At 38.5% G+C, this 23,502-nt stretch overlaps 2 protein-coding genes across 5 annotated transcripts; one reads left to right on the plus strand and one right to left on the minus strand.

Moving 5' to 3' along the window:
- Window positions 1-1,487: 1,487 nt before the first annotated feature.
- On the minus strand, window positions 1,488-14,672 carry RUNDC1 (RUN domain containing 1). Of its 2 annotated transcripts, none has more exons than XM_087713272.1 (5): window positions 14,544-14,672; window positions 10,891-11,049; window positions 10,540-10,738; window positions 6,664-6,774; window positions 1,488-5,724 (listed from the first exon to the last, which is right to left on the minus strand). In XM_087713272.1, exons 1-5 carry the CDS (start codon window positions 14,580-14,582, stop codon window positions 4,853-4,855), a joined length of 1,380 nt encoding a protein of 459 aa, XP_087569398.1. In that variant the 5' UTR covers window positions 14,583-14,672; the 3' UTR covers window positions 1,488-4,852. The 2 variants fall into 2 exon arrangements, with proteins under 2 accessions (XP_087569398.1, XP_013910825.1); XM_014055350.2 differs by lacking the exon at window positions 14,544-14,672 and adding an exon at window positions 13,543-13,906.
- PTGES3L (prostaglandin E synthase 3 like) lies at window positions 13,941-23,058 on the plus strand. 3 transcript variants are annotated; one of them, XM_087713275.1, is made up of 7 exons: window positions 13,941-14,073; window positions 17,217-17,330; window positions 18,079-18,145; window positions 20,696-20,794; window positions 21,374-21,463; window positions 22,511-22,564; window positions 22,833-23,058. In XM_087713275.1, the coding sequence occupies exons 1-7, from the start codon at window positions 14,069-14,071 to the stop codon at window positions 22,842-22,844; spliced, it is 441 nt and encodes a 146-aa protein (XP_087569401.1). In that variant the 5' UTR covers window positions 13,941-14,068; the 3' UTR covers window positions 22,845-23,058. The 3 variants fall into 3 exon arrangements, with proteins under 3 accessions (XP_087569401.1, XP_013910828.1, XP_087569400.1); XM_014055353.2 differs by lacking the exon at window positions 13,941-14,073 and adding an exon at window positions 14,932-15,060; XM_087713274.1 differs by lacking the exons at window positions 13,941-14,073; window positions 22,833-23,058 and adding an exon at window positions 14,932-15,060 and having other exon boundaries at window positions 22,511-22,591.
- Window positions 23,059-23,502: the final 444 nt, after the last annotated feature.

Below are 23,502 nucleotides of genomic sequence, written 5' to 3' on the forward strand. Positions count from 1 at the left end.
TTCAACAGTTTTTGGGAATATATTTTAGAATATAAATATACCATAAGATGTTATTTAACACAAAAGAACATTTGTTAAAAATGCTGAGGAAAATACATATTTTATTTCATGCACAGAGCATCTGAAGGATAATTTTGTGGATTGGCAACCTAACATCCATTTATGACTCATTCAAATTACTTATAATAGTTTCCATGAATCCTCTTATATAGCCAACAGAAAATTCCCTTATTTGAAATGCTGGAAATCCTCATCAATATTTTCTGATAATCTTCCATAATTTCTGAACTCTTTTTCACCTATCCCCCCCCCCACCCCCAACCTGTTTTTCTCCTGGGCATTTCTGTCCAGCTTCCATTATTGGATTTGGACATGGGGCAGAAACTGGTGTACTTTGGTGTCAATAAGAAAATATTTGTACTTGGCTTTTCTGTGGTTACCTCAGCACATGCCTCAGCCATTCATTATATGCTTTTCACCTGTAGTTCTTTGTTCTGGTTGAAAACTTCTTTAAAGACTACAAGTATGTTCTTTTTATGATAGTGGAACACAGCATTTTCATTTTTTCCTTGTTTTTGAAGTAGGATGTTAGTAGTGTTAATGTCATGTTGACTAATATAATTAATTCAGAATTGTTTGAGACATTGAACCTTTTGAGGATATATCACTGCCAAAGTTCTGATGAACAATTTTAGAGTTTTGTAACTACAATCATGTTCACAACTCCAGCAGTTTGTTGGTGATTGTCTTCTATGCTTAAAGCATAATTTTTTACAAAGAAAATACACTGCAATGCAACATTTCTTTCCTAATCCTAGAAAATTAGGTAAAGCATGTTAAGCAGATCCTCCTGAAAAGGACAGCTTCATGCCAAAAAATCTCCAGACACAAGTGTAATAATTTTGTTTGCTATATATCATTTTTCAGTAGTAGCTCCGACCCTTTGGAACGATCTCCCCGTGGAGATTCGTACCCTCACCACCGTCCAGACCTTCCGCACAGCCCTTAAGACCTGGCTAGTCCGTCAGGCCTGGGGACAAAGATAACTGTCCCCACCCGAATGATGAATGAATGTTGCTTACTATTTTACTTCTATGTATTGTTTGTGTCTATTGTCTGTATACCCCCCCCCCCTCATTTTATGTAAGCCGCCCTGAGTCCCCTCAGGGAAAAGGGCGGCCTATAAGTATTAATAAATACTAAATACTAAATACTAAATTTTTCCATATTCTTTTGGAAAGATGTATGTATTTATTTTATTATTTGTGAAAGAAATCTATCAACCTCAGAACTATATATCTTCTCTATGTACATCGAAAGAGATATTGCACTTTTCTTTAGCCAAACATGTACATGTGTCCAGAAGATTCTATATTAGCTTTGGCAGCCTAGAAATACAATTAGAATCATAGTGGGAAGAATACAATTAGGCCACTGAGTCTAATCCGAGTCCAGTTTAGGAATTAAAAGAAAAATAACAAAAACTAAGGACACCAGACTGAATTTATTAAAAGCAAAAGACATTTTTCCAATAAATTTCTTTTTCCCATTGCACTGAACTGGGTTCAAAACAAATAATACAAATATTTTAATTGAAAATACCCAAGGGCTTAGGGTAGAAATATGTATGTATGTATGTATGTATGTATGTATGTATGTATGTATGTATATTTATGTGTGTGTGTGTCTTTGGTAATTTGGGTTTTCTCCAGCGTAAAATTGGAGGTGTCTTGGCGACGTTTCGACGAAGTCTCATTCGTCATCTTCAGGCTTCGTGATTCCAGGAGCAATGTGAGATTGGGTGGGAGCTTGGCTGTGTTCTGATTAGGTGGAGGTGTGTTCTGATTGGTTGGGGGTTTGTGTTTCATGTAAGGATAGGAGGGGTTGGCTAATGGTGCAGTTGCAGTCTGGCTTCTGGTCCTTGGTCGTGCCTCATCATCAGTGTGGGTTTTTGTCTGCTTTCTTTGTGGATGTTTGATGGTGACATCCTGTGTGGCTCTTGTGAGTGTGGGCCTGGTGTCATTCATCGTGTAAGGGACTCATTTATCAATAAGGGCAGGCTTCCAAATGGCTGGCAGGCAGGAGGTATCGTCCTGCCTGTTCATGCTGTGTGGGCATTTTTCTATCTCGATGGCTTCTCTGATTATTCTGTTAAAAATGTTCAGCCTTGGCAATAGTTCTGGTCTTTTTGAAGTCAATTTTATGTCCTGTGGCTTTAAGGTGTTGGACCAGGGAAGAAGTTGGTTCCTCTTTTCTGATTGCGTTTTTGTGTTCTTCAATGCGTGCACTTATTCTTCTGTTGGTTTGTCCGATGAATGTGGTGGGGCAGGTGGGGCATGGGATTTCAGATACTCCTTGATTTTCTAACTAAATTTTATCTTTGGGGTTTCTTAGGATGGTGGATATTTTTCGGTTTGTGCAGAATGCTGTCTTGATGTTGTGTTTGCGGAGGATTTTGCTGATTCTGTCGGTGGTGCCTTTTATGTATGGGAGGAGGGCTTTTCCGTTTTCTTGTTCTCTGTCCTGGATTTTAGTGGGGGTTTCTTTTTGGATTAGGTTAGTGATCTTATTTCTTTGGAATCCATTGGATGTCAGTACGTTAGTGAGAGTGTGCAGTTTGGTTTTTAGGTGTTGTTCATCAGCTAAGCGTTTTGTTCTGAAGATGAGTGTCTTGGCTACGGAGTTGATCTGGGCTGGGTGGTGGTGAGTGTGTGTGCAGATAGTGGTTAGTGTGTGTTTTCTTCTGGTAGATGGTGTGTCCTAGGGAGCCATTAGATTTCCTGTAGACTAAGATATCCAGGAAGGGAAGTTGGTTATTTACTTCTGTTTCCATGGTGAACTGTATTTTGGGGTGTAGGCTGTTGAGGTGTGTAAGGAAGTTGTCCAGTTGTTCTTTCCCATGTGGCCAGATTATGAAAGTGTCATCTACATATCTGAGCCAGAGTTTGGGTTTGTGATCCGATTTTTCTAGAGCTTGGGTTTCAAAGTTTTCCATGTAGAGGTTGGCAATGACAGGTGAGAGGGGTGATCCCATGGGTGCTCCTTCTATCTGTTTGTATTTTTGTCCATTATAAATGAAGTATGTGTTGGATAGACATTGGTTGGTCAGATCAAGGATGTGTTTGGGGGGGTTGTATTTGTTTTGGATAGATGTCAAGGCTTCTTTGATTGGCACTTGGGTGAAGAGGGATACGACATCGAAGCTCACGAGTAGGTCGCTGGGCTGTAAGTTTTGTTTCTTTATGATCTCTATGAACTGGAAAGAGTTTTTTACATGTGAGGTGATGGAATCTGCATAGGGCTGTAGTTGTTTGGCGAGAAATTTGGCTAGATTTTGTAGAGGTGAGCCTATGGAGCTGACTATGGGTCTAAGTGGAGTTCCTTCTTTGTGTATCTTGGGGAGACCATAGAGCTTAGGGCATCTGGATGATTTCTCTCTGGGAATGATTCTTTGCTGGATCTCTTCGCTGATGGGGGAGGCTTTTATTTTGGATCTAGTGGTTTTTTTCCACTAGAAAACCCAAATAACCAAAGACCTACATACTAACACCCGCGAAAACCTCAGAAAACAATATATATATAATCACATGCCCTTTTGAGCAATAGGATGATCAGAATCAGCTTTGAGACTGTAGGTTATCTTCAGTCTTACACATACAGGAAGTCTTACAAGACACTATACAAAGTTACAAGTACTGCATATATGGATACTAAAAGATTACTATTCACCTAAACAATAAGAATGCCACAATCTGAAATGGTCATTCTTTAGATACATCTTTTATCACTATTCTGGAGAAATGCAATTCAAAAGAAGAACATTATAGCCAAGCCTTGTTGCTTTAAGAGATCTAATGGAAGAATTAATAGGTTCAGGTTCAGCATTATGAATTTCCAAAACAGCAGCTTGATTGGTTATGCATAACCAAATCAAAGGAGGCTATTTTGTCTGCCATTGAGAAGACTTCTAGCATCAAGTTATTTGTTCTTTCAAGGAAGATGCTGATTTAAATGTTCAAGCTTAATAGCTTTTTCATTCTTGACTTCAAGTTAAGTTTTACCCTACTGCCAAAGTAATTAAGATCCCAAATTAAACTGTCCTACAAAGAAGCATTATCGTCTCCAATTCTTTCCATTCTAATTCTCAAAATAATCTCTCAACATCTGAATGCAGTGGATTTTTTATTTTCCTTATGTTTGGTTGGAATCTAAGTAAACTGGTACTTACTTAAGCAATATATTCCCTTATCAACAAACCAGCTGAAAATATTGAGCATATACTGACCTGTAAGGATACAATGGACTCTATTTCCTAGCACAAAATAGCTAAACTGGAAAAAACAAACACATTTCCCTGGAAGTAACTGGCTTTGCAGCATCAGTATCAAATAGTTTTAAGGCTCCTGGCACATAATAAGTCTCTTCTTCAAATGTGAAAAGCCAGGCAGTATATTTAAAAATTAAATTATAAATGTAGGTATCAGCCCCTCTAGGCCTCAGGGAGAGAACACACAAACTGTGATGCAACTTAAATATTAGCCATGTTTAAATATAGCCTTGGTTCCATGGCAGGACAAAATCTTCCTAACATTCCCCTCCATACCTATTTGCAAGTGAAATGCTCTCGTAATTCCATTGTCAAATTTGTACATGTAGCATATATCTCAAAAGATCCTGCTAGTCAGGATCTTAATGCATGTGATTGGAATCACCAGTAGAAGCAGAAGATTAATCAACTAGAAATATTTCCTTCTATAGGAACATACCAATATGGTCTTCTGGTCAGAACAAGAAATGTATACTTCCCACCAGCCAACCCCATGACTGAAACAACCTCCACTTGCCAAGCCACTCAAAAGGCATCCCTGATGTTTTTCAACTGCCGAACGGCCAAGTCCACAGGAAGGCTGAATTGTAGATTACTAAGACGGCTAAGGAGGTTAAGGGCTCCCTCAAAGCCTGTCTGGGCCATGTAACTCCAGGGTTGGTAGTGGGCTTGGATCAAAGTTCCTGACTTACATATAAGATTGAGCCATGAGACTAAACGCTGCTCATTGAGTGCCAGGCATACCAGCGCCTTCAGTTCTGAGTCTGCACTACGCTTGAATGGGTCATGTTCTGACAATACTGTGTGAATGGCTGACAGCAGGCTCTGCTTTGGGGTGACAGGTACCCCACCCATCACTGGAAGGGCAAAAGACTGGGAGAGTTTGCGAGCTGGTGATTCCACAAAGGCACGGCCGTTCTTTGAACTGTAATACTTCACAAAGAGTTCCCATGGATGCATGGGCTGGGGAGAAGAGCCCAGCATAGGAAGCAAGCAAGCAATTGGAGCTAGAACCAAGCTCATTCCAGGAGATGGGGTGTAGAGACCATGAGCCAGAAGATCCCGCACTGCAGTTGTCAGTTCTTTACGTACTGCCAGTGTTAGTTCGTCACGTCCTCCCAAGGAAGTGTCCTGGATACCTGAATAACTGATGACATGTTCTGTCTCTTGCAACTGGTACTTTTGAGCCAGTTGCCTGACATGGGCTACGGCCATCTCTAGCTTGTTCACTAAAGGGGAATAGTCTCTGTCAGACTGGTTCTTCTGCCATAACTGATGAGGGATTTGACCTGTTGCACAACCAAATTGGCTCAAAGCAAAAATCTGTAGCATAGTAAGCATTCGACGCATGAGATGCAGCCCTGTTTCTCGCATCTTCTGGGCTTCTTCTGAGTTCACTGCAGAGAGAAAGTGAATATTTTTTTAAACACAGGTACATATACTTGCATATTGTAGTCTCACATCACTGTCCGAAGAAAGGACAGAAGGAGGAGAAAGACTATGATGTTTGCAGTTATACTTAGGGCTAACTTTGGCAACATTCTATATAGTTTTGGAGAAAGAACAGAACTTGAGAATGTGGTTAGTGGGCACTGCTACAGAAATATGGGTGATGAAAGAGGATTGTAATATTCATGTTGACTCATTCAGCAGGATAACCTGGGCAGATAATGAAAAGGAGGCATGCCCATGTGGTTGTCCATATCTGAAGGAAGAAACATTAGAGCTGCTTTTTTTCATCTCTGAGTGTTTTACAGCATTCACATAACTCCATATTCAATGAGCCTGGTGGTGCCAAGTACCAAATATATTCTTGCAGCCATAGCATTTTTCAGGATGAGAACTCCTCCCATCCCCCAAGATGTTTGGCTGTCTGATATTTAGAAATCTGATTTCCTTATAGTGATGGATCATTTTCATGCCTGCGATCTGATTTTCAAGACAAGAAAATAGTATAAGCCAGTAGTAATATATCTCCACTAATGGGAAAGAAATCAAGCCTACAATTGGGCATCTGCTAAAAGCTCAGCTGAGCAGATAACCAATTTCTACTCAGCTCTTTCCAAAATATTTGTGATGATTTTTCCCCCCACAATGGTATAAATAAGATTTCAGTGGCTGCTTCTGCCAAGATCTCAAAGGCTGATAGAAAAATAAGAATTGAGGTAGATAAGCCAGTGATGGAAGGGTTATGTAACTGTCACTTCTCTCAATAACCTATTCCAAACTGCCACTTCCCATTTCTATAACAAGCAAACGTCCTCTATTAACTTTTTATCCAACCGACCTTTTCAACTATGATACGCAAACAAATTCTTGCTTGGATGGATACCCACCTCGGCTGCTTCTGTGATGTTGCTGCATGTTTGGCTTGCTGGTGCCACTTCCAGTTTGTTCATTTGAACAGTCACAATGTCCTTCCTCTGGTTTGCCAGGACTACCTTCTTCTGCAAGAAAAAAAAAGATTTTGACCAACCTTTATAAAGCCAAGAGCTTTAGCTCACATCATATATCTAGTGAACCAAAGGCCCATCTTCATCTCAGCAATAGTACTTCTCTTTCAGTTATCTTTATATACATGAAGACTAACAGTTGCCATGTATTATTTCTGTACTCTCTGCTTCCACATTCAGTGCAATCATTTGAGGATATCTCAGTTCTGTACAAGTCTTCATAAAGAAGGGTTCTCCCAATTTCTAGAGAGAATAGAATAACAGAATTGGAAGGGACTTTGGAGGTCCTTTAGTCCAACCCTGCTGAGGCAGGAAACCCTACACCAGTGGTCCCCAACCTTTTTATCTCCGCGGACCAGTCAGCCTTTGATAATTTTACCGTGGCCCGCTGAGCGCGCGCAGGGGTGGGGGGGCGTTGTTCGCGACGACACATTGATTGTTCAGTATGGCTAGCATAGATAGCGTAGCACAAACTGCGCCTACGCAAGGCTACGCTACTAGCGCTGTCTACGCTAGCCATACGTAGCTGCGCAGGCGCTCTTACGTTTTTTTCAGGAATCGGCCAGCGCTGAAGCGCTGAAAAGGAATGAGAAGGGCGGCACTGGACACAGGGGGGCGGTGGGCCACTGGTGACGTCAGAGTGCCACCAGCGGTCCAGTAACACCCCTTGTGCCAGTTAGCCCTAATTTGCATACAGAAAGAAACTATGGCCCCCGGCCGCTGCAGCGATCATGGCCCCCGGCCGCTGCAGCGATCATGGCCCCCGGCCGCTGCGCGGCCCGGTGCCAGGTACTCCACGGCCCGGCACTGGTCCGCGGACCGGGGGTTGGGGATCACTGCCCTACACCATTTCATACATGGTTATCCAATCTCTTCTTAAAAACGTCCAGTGTTGGAGGGCCCACAACTTCTGGAGGCAAGCTGTTCCACTGATTAATTGTTGTAACTATCAGGAAATTTCTCCTTAGTTCTAGATTGCTTCTTTCCTTGATTAATTTCCACCCATTGCTTCTTGCCCTGCCCTCAGGTGCTTTGGAGAATAGCTCAACACCCTCTTCTTTGCGATAGCCCCTGAGATATTGGATCACTGCTATCATGTCTCCCCTAGTCCTTTTCATTAAATCAGACATGCCCAATTCCTGCAACCATTCTTCATCTTCACCACCAGTCTCCTAATCATCTGTGTTGCTCTTCTCTGCACTCTTTCTACATCTTTTTTTAATTGTGGTGACCAAAACTGGATGCAGTATTCCAAGTGTGGCCTTATCAAGGCATTATAAAGTGCAATTAAACACTTCACGTGATCTTGATTCTATTCCTATTTATGCAGCCTACAGCTTATGGCTTTTTTGACAGCTGCAGCATACTGCTGGATCATACTTAAATGATTGTCCATTAAGACTCCCAAGATCCTTCTCACAGTTACTACTATTGAGCAAGGTACCACATGCATTTTGATTTTCTCGCCTAAATGTAGAACCTTATTTTCTTCATTCAATTTCACTTTGTTAGATAATGTCCAATGTTTAAGTCTGTCAAGATCCTTCTGTATCTTAAGCCTATCTGGAGTATTGGCTATTCCTGCTAGTTTGGTGTCATTCGCAAATTTGATGAGTTCCCCATCTATCCCGTCAAATCATTGATGAAGATGTTGAAGAGTACTGGGCCTAAAACAGAACCTTGGGGTACTCCACTGTATACTTCCCTCCAGTTAGAAGCAGTTCCATTGAGGACTACATGTTGAGTGCAGTTGGTCAGCCAGTTATGAATCCATCTGATGGTGATGCTGTCTAACCCATGTTTCTATCTTATCAAGTAGTAGGTTATGGTCTACTTTATCAAATGCCTTACTGAAGTCCAAGTAAATTATATCGGCAGCATTCGTCTTTTCCACTAATTTTGTAACTTGTCAAAGTATGCAATAAGATTATTCTGGCATGATCTGTTTTTGCCAAACCCATGATGTTCGCTGATTCACTGCTTGATTATCTTTTCCAGAATCTTCCCTGGTAAGATAGAAAATCTGGAGTTGGCATGTAGTAATTATATAATAGAAGTTAATGGTTATCAGTTTGTTGAGAACAGAAATATAAAGAGCTCTGTGGTAATATAGTGATTAACACTGCCATTCACTCGATTTCAGCGCCACTAAGTTTTAAATAAATATTAATTTATTTACATTACTAAGCTACCCTTTACGACCCTGGCTTGATCTACTGGTTAAGGCTCAAGGCTAGAAACTGGGTGACTATGAGTTCTAATCCTGCCTTAGCCCTGAAAGTCACCTTGATGATCTTGGACTAGTGTCTATCAGCCCAGTTCACCTCACAATACCATTGTGGAGAAAATAGGAAGAAGGAATATTAGATATGTTCGCTATTTTGAGTTGTTTATAAAAATGATAAACACGGGAAAATAACTAAATACATACATACATACAATATAGAAATATATTACTCATAAAACAGAAAAAGAATGTCAGAAAAAAATAATCACTATTCCGCCACTCCCAAAGGTCACTATTAACATTAACTCTGGGAGAAGAGTCAGGTCTTACGGATTTGTTTAAATAAGGACTGAGTGAGTGATTTCAATAATGTCTAACAGTGATGGTGAATCTTTTTGGCACTGTGCCAAAAAGGGAGCGCGTGCACGCTCATCTGGGCCACAACCCGAAAGAGGAGCTGCCCGGGGGGCACGCACATGCCGGAAAAGGAACTTTTGGTTTCCGCAATGTGCATGTGCTGCAGCCAGCTAGTCTTCCAGTTACTGCTGCGCATGTGCATGCAACAATCAGCTCGCCGGAGCGCATGCTCACGGCAGAAAACAGAAGACCAGCTCTTCCAGTTTCCGGCACTGCTGCACAAATGAAGGCCAGCTGATCGCCACGTGCACATGCACTCCAGAAACCCAGTAGAGGAACAGGCAATGCCACACATGCCAGGTTACATGGCTCAATGTACCACTTTGGGCACACTTTGCCACAGGTTCACCATCATGGTCTATAACATCCTTCTGGAAAACTGAAATTATGTGATATTTGTTGCTAAACACTGCTTTTTCAGATATCACATCTCTGTATTTTTATTCTTTCTCATACAAAACCTCTAATGCAGAAAGAATGCAGAAGACCAACTGAAAGTGAGTATCACACTGGATATGGAAATGAGCATATTCTTGTTATTGTGACAGTCAGTCAATGTTATTAAATCCTGCAAGAGCTCATAACTGAAACCACTCTAAATATCAGTAATGATCAGCTTTTCTTCCCAAACAACAGCCCATTATTCAACAAGCCACATAGATAAGTAGACTTGTGACAAATTTTGGTACAACCAGGTTCTCCTTATCTTTTTGGACAACTTCACAGAACCTAATGTATCTATGAAAATGGATAACAACAGGATCTCATGAAGTGGACTCTAGCCTAAGAAAGCTGATACCATAATCAGTTTTGCAGGATACTCAGGTTCCATAGATTTACTTCATAGATCCATTGTTTTCCTGCATGACAGGAGAACCAACCCGCCTGAAAAATTATTAAACATCTGTCACCTTTTCTCACTAATTTGGGTAAGAACAAACAAAATGTGATACTTATTAATTTCTTAAGCTGAAGTAAATATTTATATTAATTTGGTATCACAATTCAGTCCAAAACTACAGGTTATTCAATACATTCTATAATCCCTTTCAGATCTGGTTCCTAGTTTATCCCATGAATTGTACAATATATGCAAGATATGTATATTTTCTGACCCTGGATGAAATTGATAAACATTTCAAGGTCCCGGATCTGGGTTTTCAACTGATCCACCAGCTGTTCCTTTACACGTGCTGGGTTGATGATTTGTGCCACAGCAGCATCCACTTGTTGACGCAACTCTTCTGGGGACAGCAAGGCAATGTCCTCACTCAAGTTCATGTCCAATTTCTTGATTAGCTCCTCAATAATCACCTGTGAAGCATAGCAGGAATAAATCAGGAGTTGATCTCACTCCTTGCTAAGGATTCTCTTCCCAAAATGTTTAAAAATCAAATTGCTCAGTTAAAAGTGTCCCTTTAGAGACAAAAGAAAATTATGTCTGACTATATACTAATGAGTCTTACCTGCTGTCTCTCCATGACCATAGACTGAGGTAACGCATCATAGCTACCCTCCTGGTAGGCAAATGTTTCCAAGTCATCTAATTGTGCCTTAAGCTGCAGAATTAGTTCTCGTTGCTTCTCCTTTCTAGCTTCCAGCTGTTCTTGCTTCTCATATTCATTCTGAAATGAAGAAAAAAGGGTTGTATTGTACCTCTGTGTAAATTGGGAGTACAGTAATTGTAGGAGGAGAGCTGTGTTAGTCAATTGGAGCAAAAAAATTAAGAAGAATGTAATAGGACCTTTTCTGATTATTATTATTTTTTATTAAAGGGCATTAGCTTTCAGGGCCCGCTGTTCAATTAATCAAATTCAGAGTGGCTATACAGCTTATAAAATGAATTGCAACTTCCAAAAGCTTATGCTTTTTCATATAATCATTAATCAGAAATGATGCTATCAGACTCCTATGGACTTCAAGAGTAAAATTAGAATAAAGTTCTTAAAGAACCATGTGTGTCCAGACCTAATGGCTATCTCTTGTTGCATAAAACAGTCAACTTTGAATTGAAATTGCAACAGCCTTTTGGAGCAACTTTCTCCAGCTCTAACTTTTATCCACAATCCATTAGTCTCAAGAGAATCCATAATAATTACATCACTGGCAGGGAAAAGATGCCCTACAGTTACGACCTGGAAACTCTCCTTGCAGCCACTTTATATGCCTTTCTAATTCAACAGCCTATAAAAAGTATAAAGAGATGAAGAATACAGCAGACACTCGTTAGGTAAGCAAAGTCATTTATAGATTTTTTTTTTACAGAAGTAGTCCTCAACTTATGACTACAATTGAGATTTGAATCTCAGTTGTTGAGTAAAGTCATTAAGTGAGATAGTTATGCGACTGCTTCATTCAATGACCAAGATTCTGGCAGTCCCTTTTGCTGTTGTTAAGTGATCTGCAAAATTGTTAAGCAGATGGAGCAAAAGAACTGCCGGCAGATGGATTTCAACCCCACTCCCCATTTGCAGAAAAGAATGCCTCTACAGGGCTACAGAAATGGAGATTTGATCTCCGCCATCTATGTTCCATTTTTGCAATCCAGCAGAGTAGTTCTACAATACTCAGCAGGTAGCAAAGATGAGAGAGAGAGAGAGAGTCCTTTTGATGGGCAATCTTTCCTGCTGTTTCCTCATTGACTTTCTATGGAAGCCAGCAAAGATTTCAAATGGTGATCACTTGGTAAGTGTGAAGAAATTGCCAAGTGTTCAAATGTGCATATGTAAGGGGGGGGAGGACGACGACAATGTAAAGTTTTACAATGTTTTGCAGATCATAAAACACTCTTTATGAGGCCATCATAACTTGACAGTTATTAAACAACTGGTCGTAAGTCAATGATTACCTGCAAAAAATTTTTTAAAGATATGGTACAAGAACCTCAGAAGATTTTCTAGATCTTGGAGAAATTTCAGGCACACATTTTATGATATGATTTGAGTCATGCTACTTGGTGACCTGCTTCAAATCACAACCTATGATCCAAATTCCAGGCTCAATTGTTTTCATTAATGAGGATACTTGTATTCACTGCTGTGGCCTCATAGCACCTAGACAAAATTTACAATATTTTGGATAACACAATATATCAGAAAAAAATAATATTATTAATATTATTATTTTATTATTAGTTAACAATATTTTGGTATCTACTGTTAGTGACTGCCAAAGACAATACATCAAATTTAATTAGAGCAATTGCTCTGTGATAACAGTAATTTGTTAGGGATTAGCAGAAATTAGTTGGCATGGTACTGAAGACTCCAAAATTTATGCTGCCTTGGTTATATGAATACTAATTATATATTTCTGCTCCTCCATTATACTTCAATCAAATGCCATATAATAAAAATGTTTGAAAATTTTGTAATTCAAAAATTTCCCCACAATCTATATTACCAAACTTACTTATTTACTAATTACAAAGTTATAAAAACAAACTGGACTAATACATCTTCCAATACTAATTTTGAAAAGACTTCTGAGAAGAGAAAGTCTTATAAGTTTGTTGGACAATACATTTTATTAATTCGCTCTGGTTGAAAAAATATTTTCAATGATTAATATTAGTGTTAGAAATTTAGAAGTGGAAAACTCGAAGTGTGGCTTTATAATAATTTAAAATTTTTCAACTATATTGGAACACATCCATCAGGAAAAGCAGAATGAGCCCAAATTTTAAATCCTATCTTTTGACAACCAGTTGATTATAGGAACATCATACAGTAATAACAATCTCTTCCTCCCAAACAGTTGATTTCAACAGTTTAATGAAACAGATTGTTCCTGAAAGACTAGAGCAGTTGCATCCTTCACTACTGTAATGTTTCCCTTAATATGGGACCCGAAATCTACTTCGTGGTTTTAAATACCAGCATCAAAACTTTTAAGTAACTGGTTTATTCTCCACCGGTGGGTAAATTTCCCATCGGACAGAGCCAAGCTCCATGGAATCTTTGTAGCAGCTTAAAATTCAACTATCTCAGATGGCTCCGGATTCATATCTATCGTATAAAAAAGTAAATCAGATTTATTAGACAACGAGGTTACCTAATGCATCTTTGAAAGATCACAGCGGAGGAGGGCTGCAAAAGCGACCTCCAGCCCCTGCTCACCTTAGCGTCACTGGCCACTCCGTCCACCGCCGCAGCGGCAAAGCCGAGGCCGGAGCCGGGGCAGCCGCGGAAAGCGAATTCCTCCAGCTCACGGAGGAGACGCTGCTGCTGCCCTGGCCCGGCACGAGCCACTTGCCGGAGTCGGAACTGGACCTGTGCGAAGTGCGAAGCCAAAGCCAGGAGCGCCGAGTGAAGGCGGTGGCGTTCCGCCCTAAGTGCCCGCGGGGACCCTGGTTCGGCTTCGATTTCCTCCCCGACTTCTTCCTCTCCAGCTTGGACTTCGGCTACCGCGCCCACCGGCGCCCAGCGCTCCCCGGGATTCGCCGCAGTCTCCATTGCCGCCGCTTCGAGGACCCGCTGCTATCTACTACTCTGAAATGTCAAGGGGGGGACCGGGCCGGCAAAATGAAACGTCACTTCCGGTTTTATGAGAAGCGACTGAGAAAATCGTCATGCGGAAGTAGATGTTGCCTTCGGTTCCTTAACGCCCACAAGAGCGTACAAGTAGCGTCATGGCTGCGTTCGTATGATGTGCGTTCCATGATTGACTGGAGGGGACGGGGCTATTTAAATCAGTTTTTGGGATTAGAAGTATAAATTAACCAAGAGATTTGAGTTCGCACAACACATTTGATTTAAAAAAAGCTGATTTGTGAGTCTCCTCTAAACCAAAACATTGTAGCGACTACAATACCTACTTAAAATAGATATATGGCAACTATAATATATTCTGGAATATATATACCGGTCAATTGCCTAAAATAAACTTCAGCGACTTCGTTTGAAACCTGAACGCCGGGTAGAAGCGAAAAGAGCATAGCTATGTTAGTAAAAAGGATACATATTTCAGCTGAGATTAACTTAAATTTTATTAACTACATAATGTATAATACTGATTATTTCGAAGGACGGGAATGTATTTACATACGAATTAAAGTTAAACATGTTGCAATTATATAAGGTTTAGAATTCAGACATACTTGTAGAACAATCACGCTTACTTGGAAATTTCTTTTTTCAAAGAGGCTTTCTCCAAGCATAGTTAAAAATGTTAGAAGTTGCAACTTAGTGTATTTCTATAATGAAATTAATTGATTTACTGAGCAGAAATCCTGAATGTAATCCCTTTAAGCAAACTTGCCTTATCTTGAAAACAAATTTACATTGATCCTCAAAAGTTTCTGCGAAAATATGAAAAATAACTATTCTTAAAATTATTTAAACTGGCATACCCAAGAAAGTTTTTGTTTCAACTGAACTATAAGCATCAAAGCGACTAGAGTATCTACTTAAAATAGATACATGGCATCTATGATATATTCTGGAATGTATCAGGACATTTCTGGAAATGAGTGTTGGGCAGCAACTACTGGGGAGGGGGGAGCCTCTGAATTTAGCTCCGCCTGGCCCAAGGGGATCAAATAAGACTGTCTTGCCTAAAAGGGCAAGAAAGCTAGGGGGGGCCACAGGGGGGGAGCGACGACACAGAACACAATAAACGGCAGCCATCATGGCAAGGTGAGTGCTGGTGGTTTGGCGACAGCTCTTTGTTAGGACTTGTTCTGTCTTTCTCTTCCAGCTGATCTGATTCAATGATCTAACTTCTGGGATCCCCTCAAAATAGAATAAAAATCTATGGTCTTGCCTGGGCAGGAAGCTACTTCCTCAGATCTTTAATATTCACTGTATTAAAATGTGGTATTTGTAGCTGTAAACATTTAATTGATTTGAATTTTTCAATTATATTACATTATGTGATCCTCCTAGTGTCCTTTTCCAAACTGAGCAGACAGTTATTTTACTGAATAACTAGTAACTCTCTCTGTTCAATGATCAATTCAGTCTAACATTCTTGTTATTATATGTGGATTGATATGTGGATTAGGTCCGAGTAATTTATTTGGGGGTTTGAGGAAATTTGCTAATTTTAGTTGATTAACTTATTTTCAGTTTGACTGTCAATTATCTAATGAAGATAGACCATTGTAAATTAAAAATGATTTGTGTTGTAACTAATTTGGGTGGTATACTAATCATTTTAAAGCATTCTTTTAACAGCCAATCTATGTCCTGTTGATGATGGGAGTGAAAGCCACTTTAAAATTAAGCCATTTTGAACCTTAATCAAAGATTTGATGACATTCACTCAGTCTATGCCTAGCAAGAGAACCTTTTTCACAGAATATTTGGTCCTGGTGGGACTAGTTCCACAATTAATCGAGCTAAACAGATCAAGAGCTACCAGGTGGTTCTGTTCTAAATAAAGCAGCTTTATAATGATATTTACATATGTGTGTTTTATGAATAATAAAATTCTTGCAAGACCAACTGAGAATAAAAAATGAAACATACAGTACCTTATAATAATTTAAAATGGGACTTTCTGTATTATAATTTGCCAGTTTGATGTAGTAGTTACAGTGATGGCTTAGAAACTAGGAGACTAGGATTTCTAGGTCTGCTTTAGGCATAAAAGTTACCTAGCTAACTTTGGGTCAACCACTCTTTCTCAACCCTGGCCACTTCAGGTTATTGTTGTGTGGAAAATAAAAGGCAGGAATGCAGATAGTCCTTGACTTACAACAATTCACTTAGTGACCATTCAAAGTTACAACTGCACTGAAAAAAATAACATGATCATTTTTCACACTTATGACCATTGCAGTACCCTATGGTCACATGATCTGCATTCAGATCGGGGTGAAATTCAGCAGGTTCTGGAGACCCTGTAGCGAAAATTTTGAGTAGTTCGAAGAACCAGCAAATATCATCTCTGGCTGGCCCTAGAGTGGAGTGGGAATGGAGATTTTGCAGATTCTTTTCCCCAAGAGTGGGGAGGGAATGGGGATTTTGCAGTATCTTCTCTTGCCACACCGACCAAGCCACAACCACAGAACCAGTATTTGAATTTCATCACTAATTCAGATGCTTGTCAACTGACTCACATTTATGAATGTCCCGGGATCATGGAATCACTTTTGCAGCCAAGAACAATCAGGAAGCCAGATTCACTTAAAAATTAGGTTGCTAATTTAAGAACTGCAATGATTCACTTAACAAATGTGGCTAATAAAATGGGGCAAAACTGACTTAACAAATTTCTCATTTAGCAACATAAATTTTGGGCTCAATTGTGGTCAGAGGTTGAGGACTACCTGTATTAAGTATGTTCACTGCCTTGAGATATATATTAAAAATGAAATAATATTAAAATATAGATAGTGGACATGACAGTACCTGGAGATAGGAGAATAGATGAGAACTGGAGAAAATAACAAAATAGAGGACCAATAATAGAAGTTGAGTGACTATGGCAAAAGAAAGCAAAGATAGTATCAATAATATTAGGTGGCTTGGGTGCAAATCCAAAACAACAAGAGTGTCATTTGAACACTATTGGCATTGACAAAAGTACCATCAATCAACTGAAAAAGGCAGTTCACTTGGAACAATTTACATCCTGTGACAATACCTTTAATACCATCAAATAATATCTGCCTGCTCCCGATTGTTGGAAAGGATCTATCTGAATAAAAAATGCCAGATACAGTCTAAATATCTGTGCAGCCAACCATAATATGGAATAGCTTGATGTTCCTTTTTTTTTTTTTTTTTTTGAGATGAAATTCACACTTTTACCACCCCAGTGTTCATTCTTCTTTTATTTCCTTAAGACAACCAGCCAAAACTTTATGGTATGACCGTCCACGATACGTTTTTCTGGAATTCTGTGTGGAAGACAGCAGGGATGTAAAAGTGGACCTTGATGATTACAAGGTAATATTCAGGTAAGAAAACATTGTCTTCTATTTTAGGAGGAAAAAACCCCTATAAATGTTGGGTTTAATAAGCAAATACAAATGGCTAGCTTTTCTTTTCCATTGAACACTGTGGAATTCATTTCTACAAATGTCAAAAAAGACATTGGATTGTGCGACTATATAAGTTTGTCAATTTTCTGATTCTCATTCACACATGATCAGTAATTAGTCTAATTCTTCACACAACTGCTTTCTTCTCTAAAAATGAAAAGTATACCTTCAGAAGGTGGATTAGTAATGTTTAAATAATATGCAGGTAGTCTTTGACATATAATCACAATTGAGACCAGAAATTCCCAATACAATTGTTAAGAAGATTGTGCCTGATTTTGCAATCTTTATTGTCTATTGTTAAGTGAATCAATGGTCATTAAGCAAATCTGGCTGCCTCCACTGACTTTCCTTGTCACCAGCTGGAAAGGTCATAAATAGTGATCACATGATCTGGAATGCTACAATTGTCATTAACACATGCCAAGGGGCCAAATAAATGCCAATTTTGATCATCAATCCTGGGAATGCCATGTTAATTGTAAATGTGTGGAATGGATCTAAATCTCTTTTTCAATGCTGTTGTAACTTTGAATGGTCACTACATGAAGGGTTATAAATTGAGGACTACCTGTATTAGCTAGCTTACTAAGCCAGTTATCTTCAGTAGCATTTGTGAAAAGAGATAATTTCAAATAAGTATTTACTGTGTGTCTTTCTGCAGCTGTAAGAATGCTGATGGCGTTGAAATATACAACGAGATTCACTTTTATGCCCGAGTAAATTCCAAGGTAAGTAGCTGAATGGACAGGACCTTTTAAAATAAAAGAATACATCTATTTTTCTTTGATATTGTTAGCCCTCAACTTACAATCATAATTGGGACTGAAATTTATACTGTAAGTTGTGGTCATAAAGCAGGATGTCATATGACCGCACATATTTATGACAGCAATCCCAATTCTCTCCACTATGGTCATAAATTGAGAATTACAGATTATTGAGTACCACAATCTAAGCTATTATGAACTGGTATCTCCCAGCCTGAGCCTCAATAAGTAAGAGCCTGCCACTAACACTCCCACTTGCCTCTCTATCCACCTTATCTCTGTCCTTTTGACCGCTCTGTTCATGGGAATTGTAAGTGGGTAGGTTTCAAATTTTCTCAGTTGACTGAAAGGTGTTTTTTTTTTTTAAGTACAGTGGTATAATACCATAGGTGTGATGATTTTAATGTTATTCTTCTTTGTTTTATGGTGTAGATTCAACTGTTAAATGATGCATTAAATAGAATGAATCTATCCTTGAGATTATACCATTGCATATCTCAACTATTTCTCCTTGACATTCTTCTTCTTTCAAGATGTTTGGTTCTTCATTGATTGGCTGTCATCATGTCATTTTGATGGTAAAGTCAAGTTGCTATAGAATCCTTCCATATATTCTTTCTATCTGTTTTGATCTTCTGTTGGTCACTTACTGTATTCCCATTGCAGTCTTTAACAGTTCCTTGCTATGCTGAAAATCTGGATTGCATCATTTTCAGTACAGCAATCTTAGTATGTTCCTTCCTATTAGCTTCTTCCAGATGTTGACACTGCTCTTCCTACTGCTTATTTTTGTCTTTCCTGGCTTTACATTGGAAAATTGTATTCAGTTTTTTAACTTCAACCTTATTACCTTTGGCTTTGCCTGTTTGTTCTCTTTGGTTTCTCACATGACACATACTTCCAAGCAATTTCCATGATGTTATCTCAGATTTCTCATCACTATTTATTTGGGGTTTTCCCTTTTAAATTCAGCGACTCAAACCTATTCATAACTTCTATGACATACATAGGTGAGATGGTCACATTAATTTTTGGGGAGACATTACCTTTTCACTTTGCACAGTTTGAGGTTCAGTTTAGCCATTAATAGCTGATGGTCTGAATTACAATCAGGAAGTATCTTAACAACCAAACCTTTTCAGCATTGTTGTCATAAAATGAAGTCTTATCTCACTGTAGATGTCCATTTGGTGCTGTCCATGTGTATAAACATTGCTTGTGTTGAATAAACCACATGTTCATGGAGTTAAGATAAAATCATTTTCCTGGCAATTTGCATTAGGCAATCACCAGCTTTATTCAATTCATCAACCAAAACTTGCCTACTATTCTTGCAATTCCTTCGTGACCTATCTTTGCATTTAAATCACCCATAATATAAAAAATTCTCTTTTTTTGTATTTTCCCGAGAGTACTTTGAAGCTCACTTTAGAAAATCTGAATTTTATCATCATTTGAGTCTCCAGTTGGGGCATAGATTTGTAGTATAGTGATGTTGAGTGGCTTGCCCCTAATTTGGATAAATATTATGCAATCACTGTATGCTCTGTGATTCTCAAAACATTTAGCCATTTGTTTGCTTATGGAGAATGCAACTCCTTTTCATCTTATATTATTTCAAGAAAAATAAACCATAAACTATGTGATTTGAATTGACCACTAACTGCCCAGAGTAACTCTCTGATGTCAAGGATTTATAGGTTAACACTAATCATTTCTCTTTTTACAATTTTGAATTTCCCAAAGGACATGCCTCTAGCATTCCATGTTCCAATTTGATATAACTTTGTAGAGTGTAGGTGACCTCTTTCATCATGGGCACCATCAATTGTTGGGTTTCATGAAGGCTTTCTTCCAACAACATTATAAAGACCCTGACTACTGAAAGCTCGTCCATGCTTTTCTGCAGTAATCCGCTGTTGGTATCCATATATGAGACATATTTTGAGTTATTGCCATAAAGTGTTCTGATGATATTTTTTACAGGGTATTCACCATTGATTTTTGTAACCCTCCCCATTTATCTAGGCTTGAGACCACTATAGATTAATCAACCAGATGGCTGGATTATATAAACATAGCAAGTGTAAATATAAGCATGGGCCAAAAACAGTACTTTCTGGTCTTTCAAATTTGTACTTCTCTGTCTTTTCCCTTCTCTGCTTTATATTCAATAGGAGATTCCCAATTATTGACAAAAAGTCTGATGTAGAAACAATATTTTTCACAGTTTTAAAATGTGTTTAAACTATATGGAAAAAGGCTCAGGGATGTCCTCAGGCTTCTTGTTTATTCTGTTTCCAAGCAAAGATATCACCGTGACTACTATGGATGGAGAGAATCTTCCAAAGCAAATAAAAGCAAAAATGTGGCACTCAAATGTAGATTGTATCAGTATTTATAGGACTAACTTAACTTAAATATATACAACTAATTGCAATTACAAGTTATTTATAAAAGAATTAACTGGTAAAATTCAGACTTTTTCTACTCCAATATAATCACTTTCAGGATTCTCAAAATAAGCGTTCAGGCAGGTCTATCACACTCTTTACACGCAAATGGAAGGAGAAAGTGCCGTGGCCACATCTCACCAAAGAAGATTTCAAGGTAGGACACCTTTAATCTTCCCTGGTTAATTAGGGAACCAATATATGTAGTCCTTGTTTAGCAATCACAATTGGGCTTGACAGCACTGTTATTAAGGCAGTAAGGCAAACCATAATGCTACTTATGATCTTACTTCAGTTTTCCTTTGCCTTACAGACCTGAAAAAGTTGTAAATACGAGGACTGGTTGCAAAGTTACTTCTTCATCACTATGAAAGGTCACAAAAGTGGGAAGTTGCTAAACAAGGATTACTTATATTACCAGATCTCAGTATTAAATGGGGATATCAGTAAGACCAAGTCCTACTTACTTAACAATTTCCATAGAAAACTTGGCTTTTTGATTTTTAGTCAAAGAGTGCAGTTAATATGATAGTGGAGATTTTATACCAGTTGAAAGGAGCTGATTTGGTAAAATATATTCTTATTTAATATCATTTCTTTTCCTGCTTGGTTGAAAAGATGAAAAAATTAGAATGCCATTGCTTTATTTAACATTTGGTTTTTAAATGCTTACTTTAGTAACGTAATAAGAGCAAAGATGGAACATGCTGTAAACAATTGTTCATTTTATTTGCAGCCAGCATGGCTCTCAGTGGACTTTGATAACTGGAGAGACTGGGAAGGAGATGAAGAGGTGGAAGCAGCCATGGTCGAACAATATGCAGAGGTGAGCACAATTATCAGATCAAAGCAGAATTTTGAAACTTACCTGACTCACTGAATCAGCAAAACTGAAGTCTGAGAAAGCAGAAAGTGGCCATTCTGTATCCCAATTACAGTGCTAACTAATAGTGACAGTAGGGATTTTGACGCTTTTACATTTATACAGAATGCAATGGTTCTATTTGGCAGTGCCACCAGTAATAGCAAGAAAAACCCCGTTTATCAAAACAGGTGTCGAGGTTCCGACTAAGAAGACCAAGAAAACCAGAACTCCAAGGCGGGAATCTTCCTTAAAGTACTTATTGGGTACATCATGTTAGCACATTTAAATGCAAAACCAACTCTAAATATTCCCTGGGGTCCCAGTATAATTAAAATAGAAAATGAACCCCTCCCCAGTGTCACTGGTCACATTGTCCAATTAAGTTACTTGGCAGGGTCCTTAGGCACTCCCCTTTCTTCATCCGACACCTGCAGGGATGACCTTGGTTTCCATGAAAAGATCGGTGTTGCATCTGGTAATGAATTCCAACCTCCTCTCCCCACCTCCATCCCCATCCCCATACAGCGTGGCAACTGAGAATAGTGAAAATGGCATCAGTCTGATTCAGTTCGCAATTGACAGCAGGATTGTGCTGCTATTATTACATATGCCATAAATTCTTGTATTATTTATGCACCATTTATACATGAAGATATTGAATATTGTAAATTTATGCTCACATTAAGATAAAAGGTATTTTTTTTTTAAAAGGCTCTAATAAGAGAGAAAATAATATTGACCTTTCCCTACTTTTGAGATTTCAAAAATGGTTCTCTACATGCTAACCTGCCCTCTTTTTACAGAGCATAATAGAATAACATAAATCTAGTTAGCCGGATTCAATACTATTACTCATTGGCTAACATGAATAATAGTATATATTTTACTAACTTTTTCATGCAAATAACTGTTAATTATTTAGTTATACACTTTGAGTAGGAATATACTCCATGTTTCTCAATATTAAATAGCAGCACTTTTTGCTTTAATCCCCTTATTCTCCTACAGCTCATGCAAAAAGTTACTAAGAAAGATTCACCCCCAGCCATGGATGATCTTGATGTAAGTATGTAGGGAAAAGCATCTTTAACTATTTCCGAAGTTCTGCTTGCTTGACTCTGTACTATCAGTCTGTTAGATTTATCAATTAACATGGCTGGAGAGCTGGGATGGAATATGGCTTGTACTTCACTAGTATTTCAAACCACTGTGCCAGAACTTGCAGAAGTTGATTTATATATTTTAAAAGTATTTCATTTCATAAATTTGGGTTATGTTCCTCTCTCAATGAAAATAATAATGTTTCTCTGTATGCGCTTAATAATTTTAGGATGACAGCTGAAATGGCACATCTCTCTGACTGGACTGCTACCTTAATTTACTACTGCTATAGTCAGCAGTGACATGGGACTAGGCCACATACTGGCTAAGGCCTAGAACACGGAAGCAGATGTGATCTGGCAAAGTGTTTCAAATGTATTTATTTTCAATGAGTATTAAATTATTTTACTGTAATTTTTCTGGATAACTTTAATAAACAATTCTTTGGCCCAATACCTAGCAGAGTTGTTGTAATCTATTCCCTTTTAAGTGTAGCCGTCTTTGTAATCTGGATAATTACAAAGAAACACTTCAAAAAAATTTGTGAAAGAAAATGATCATTCAATAAGCAAAAACAAGCTTCAGTTTTAGCATATTTTACTTTCAAGGAGACATTTATACCTGTGTGTTGTCCCTTCTATTTCACTGAGTGGCCATCCTTACTTGATTTTTGAAGTTCAGTGATGATTGGCAACCATATGAAAATACTAAGCTGTTAAATAAACTGAACAACAACAACTATAACAACAGCAACAGCAGTATTTTAGTGAAGAACAACAATAACATTTTAGGGAACCATTTTCCTATCAGAAAATTATATGGGTGTAGCAGTTATAATTTGTGTTAGCTTAATTGGAGAGCATATTTATCTTTCCTTTAGTATGCTTCTTGGTGACAAT

Source organism: Thamnophis sirtalis, unplaced genomic scaffold (assembly GCF_051295495.1).
Source record: "Thamnophis sirtalis isolate CommonGarterSnake01/CBP01778 unplaced genomic scaffold, rThaSir2_p1.2 scaffold_4, whole genome shotgun sequence".
Lineage (NCBI taxonomy): Eukaryota > Metazoa > Chordata > Lepidosauria > Squamata > Natricidae > Thamnophis > Thamnophis sirtalis.

What these genes read in the sequence shown, in the direction of transcription:
- RUNDC1 (XM_014055350.2), bottom strand. Translation starts at nt 13,878, where the DNA reads ATGGAGACTGCGGCGAATCCCGGGGAGCGCTGGGCGCCGGTGGGCGCG. An exon ending in GAGTGGCCAGTGACGCTAAG is followed by an intron (nt 11,050 to 13,542) that starts GTGAGCAGGGGC and finishes TCTTCATTTCAG; the next exon opens with AATGAATATGAGAAGCAAGA. An exon ending in TGGTCATGGAGAGACAGCAG is followed by an intron (nt 10,739 to 10,890) that starts GTAAGACTCATT and finishes TATGCTTCACAG; the next exon opens with GTGATTATTGAGGAGCTAAT.
- PTGES3L (XM_014055353.2), top strand. An exon ending in TCACCAAAGAAGATTTCAAG is followed by an intron (nt 20,795 to 21,373) that starts GTAGGACACCTT and finishes TTTTATTTGCAG; the next exon opens with CCAGCATGGCTCTCAGTGGA. An exon ending in TGGTCGAACAATATGCAGAG is followed by an intron (nt 21,464 to 22,510) that starts GTGAGCACAATT and finishes ATTCTCCTACAG; the next exon opens with CTCATGCAAAAAGTTACTAA.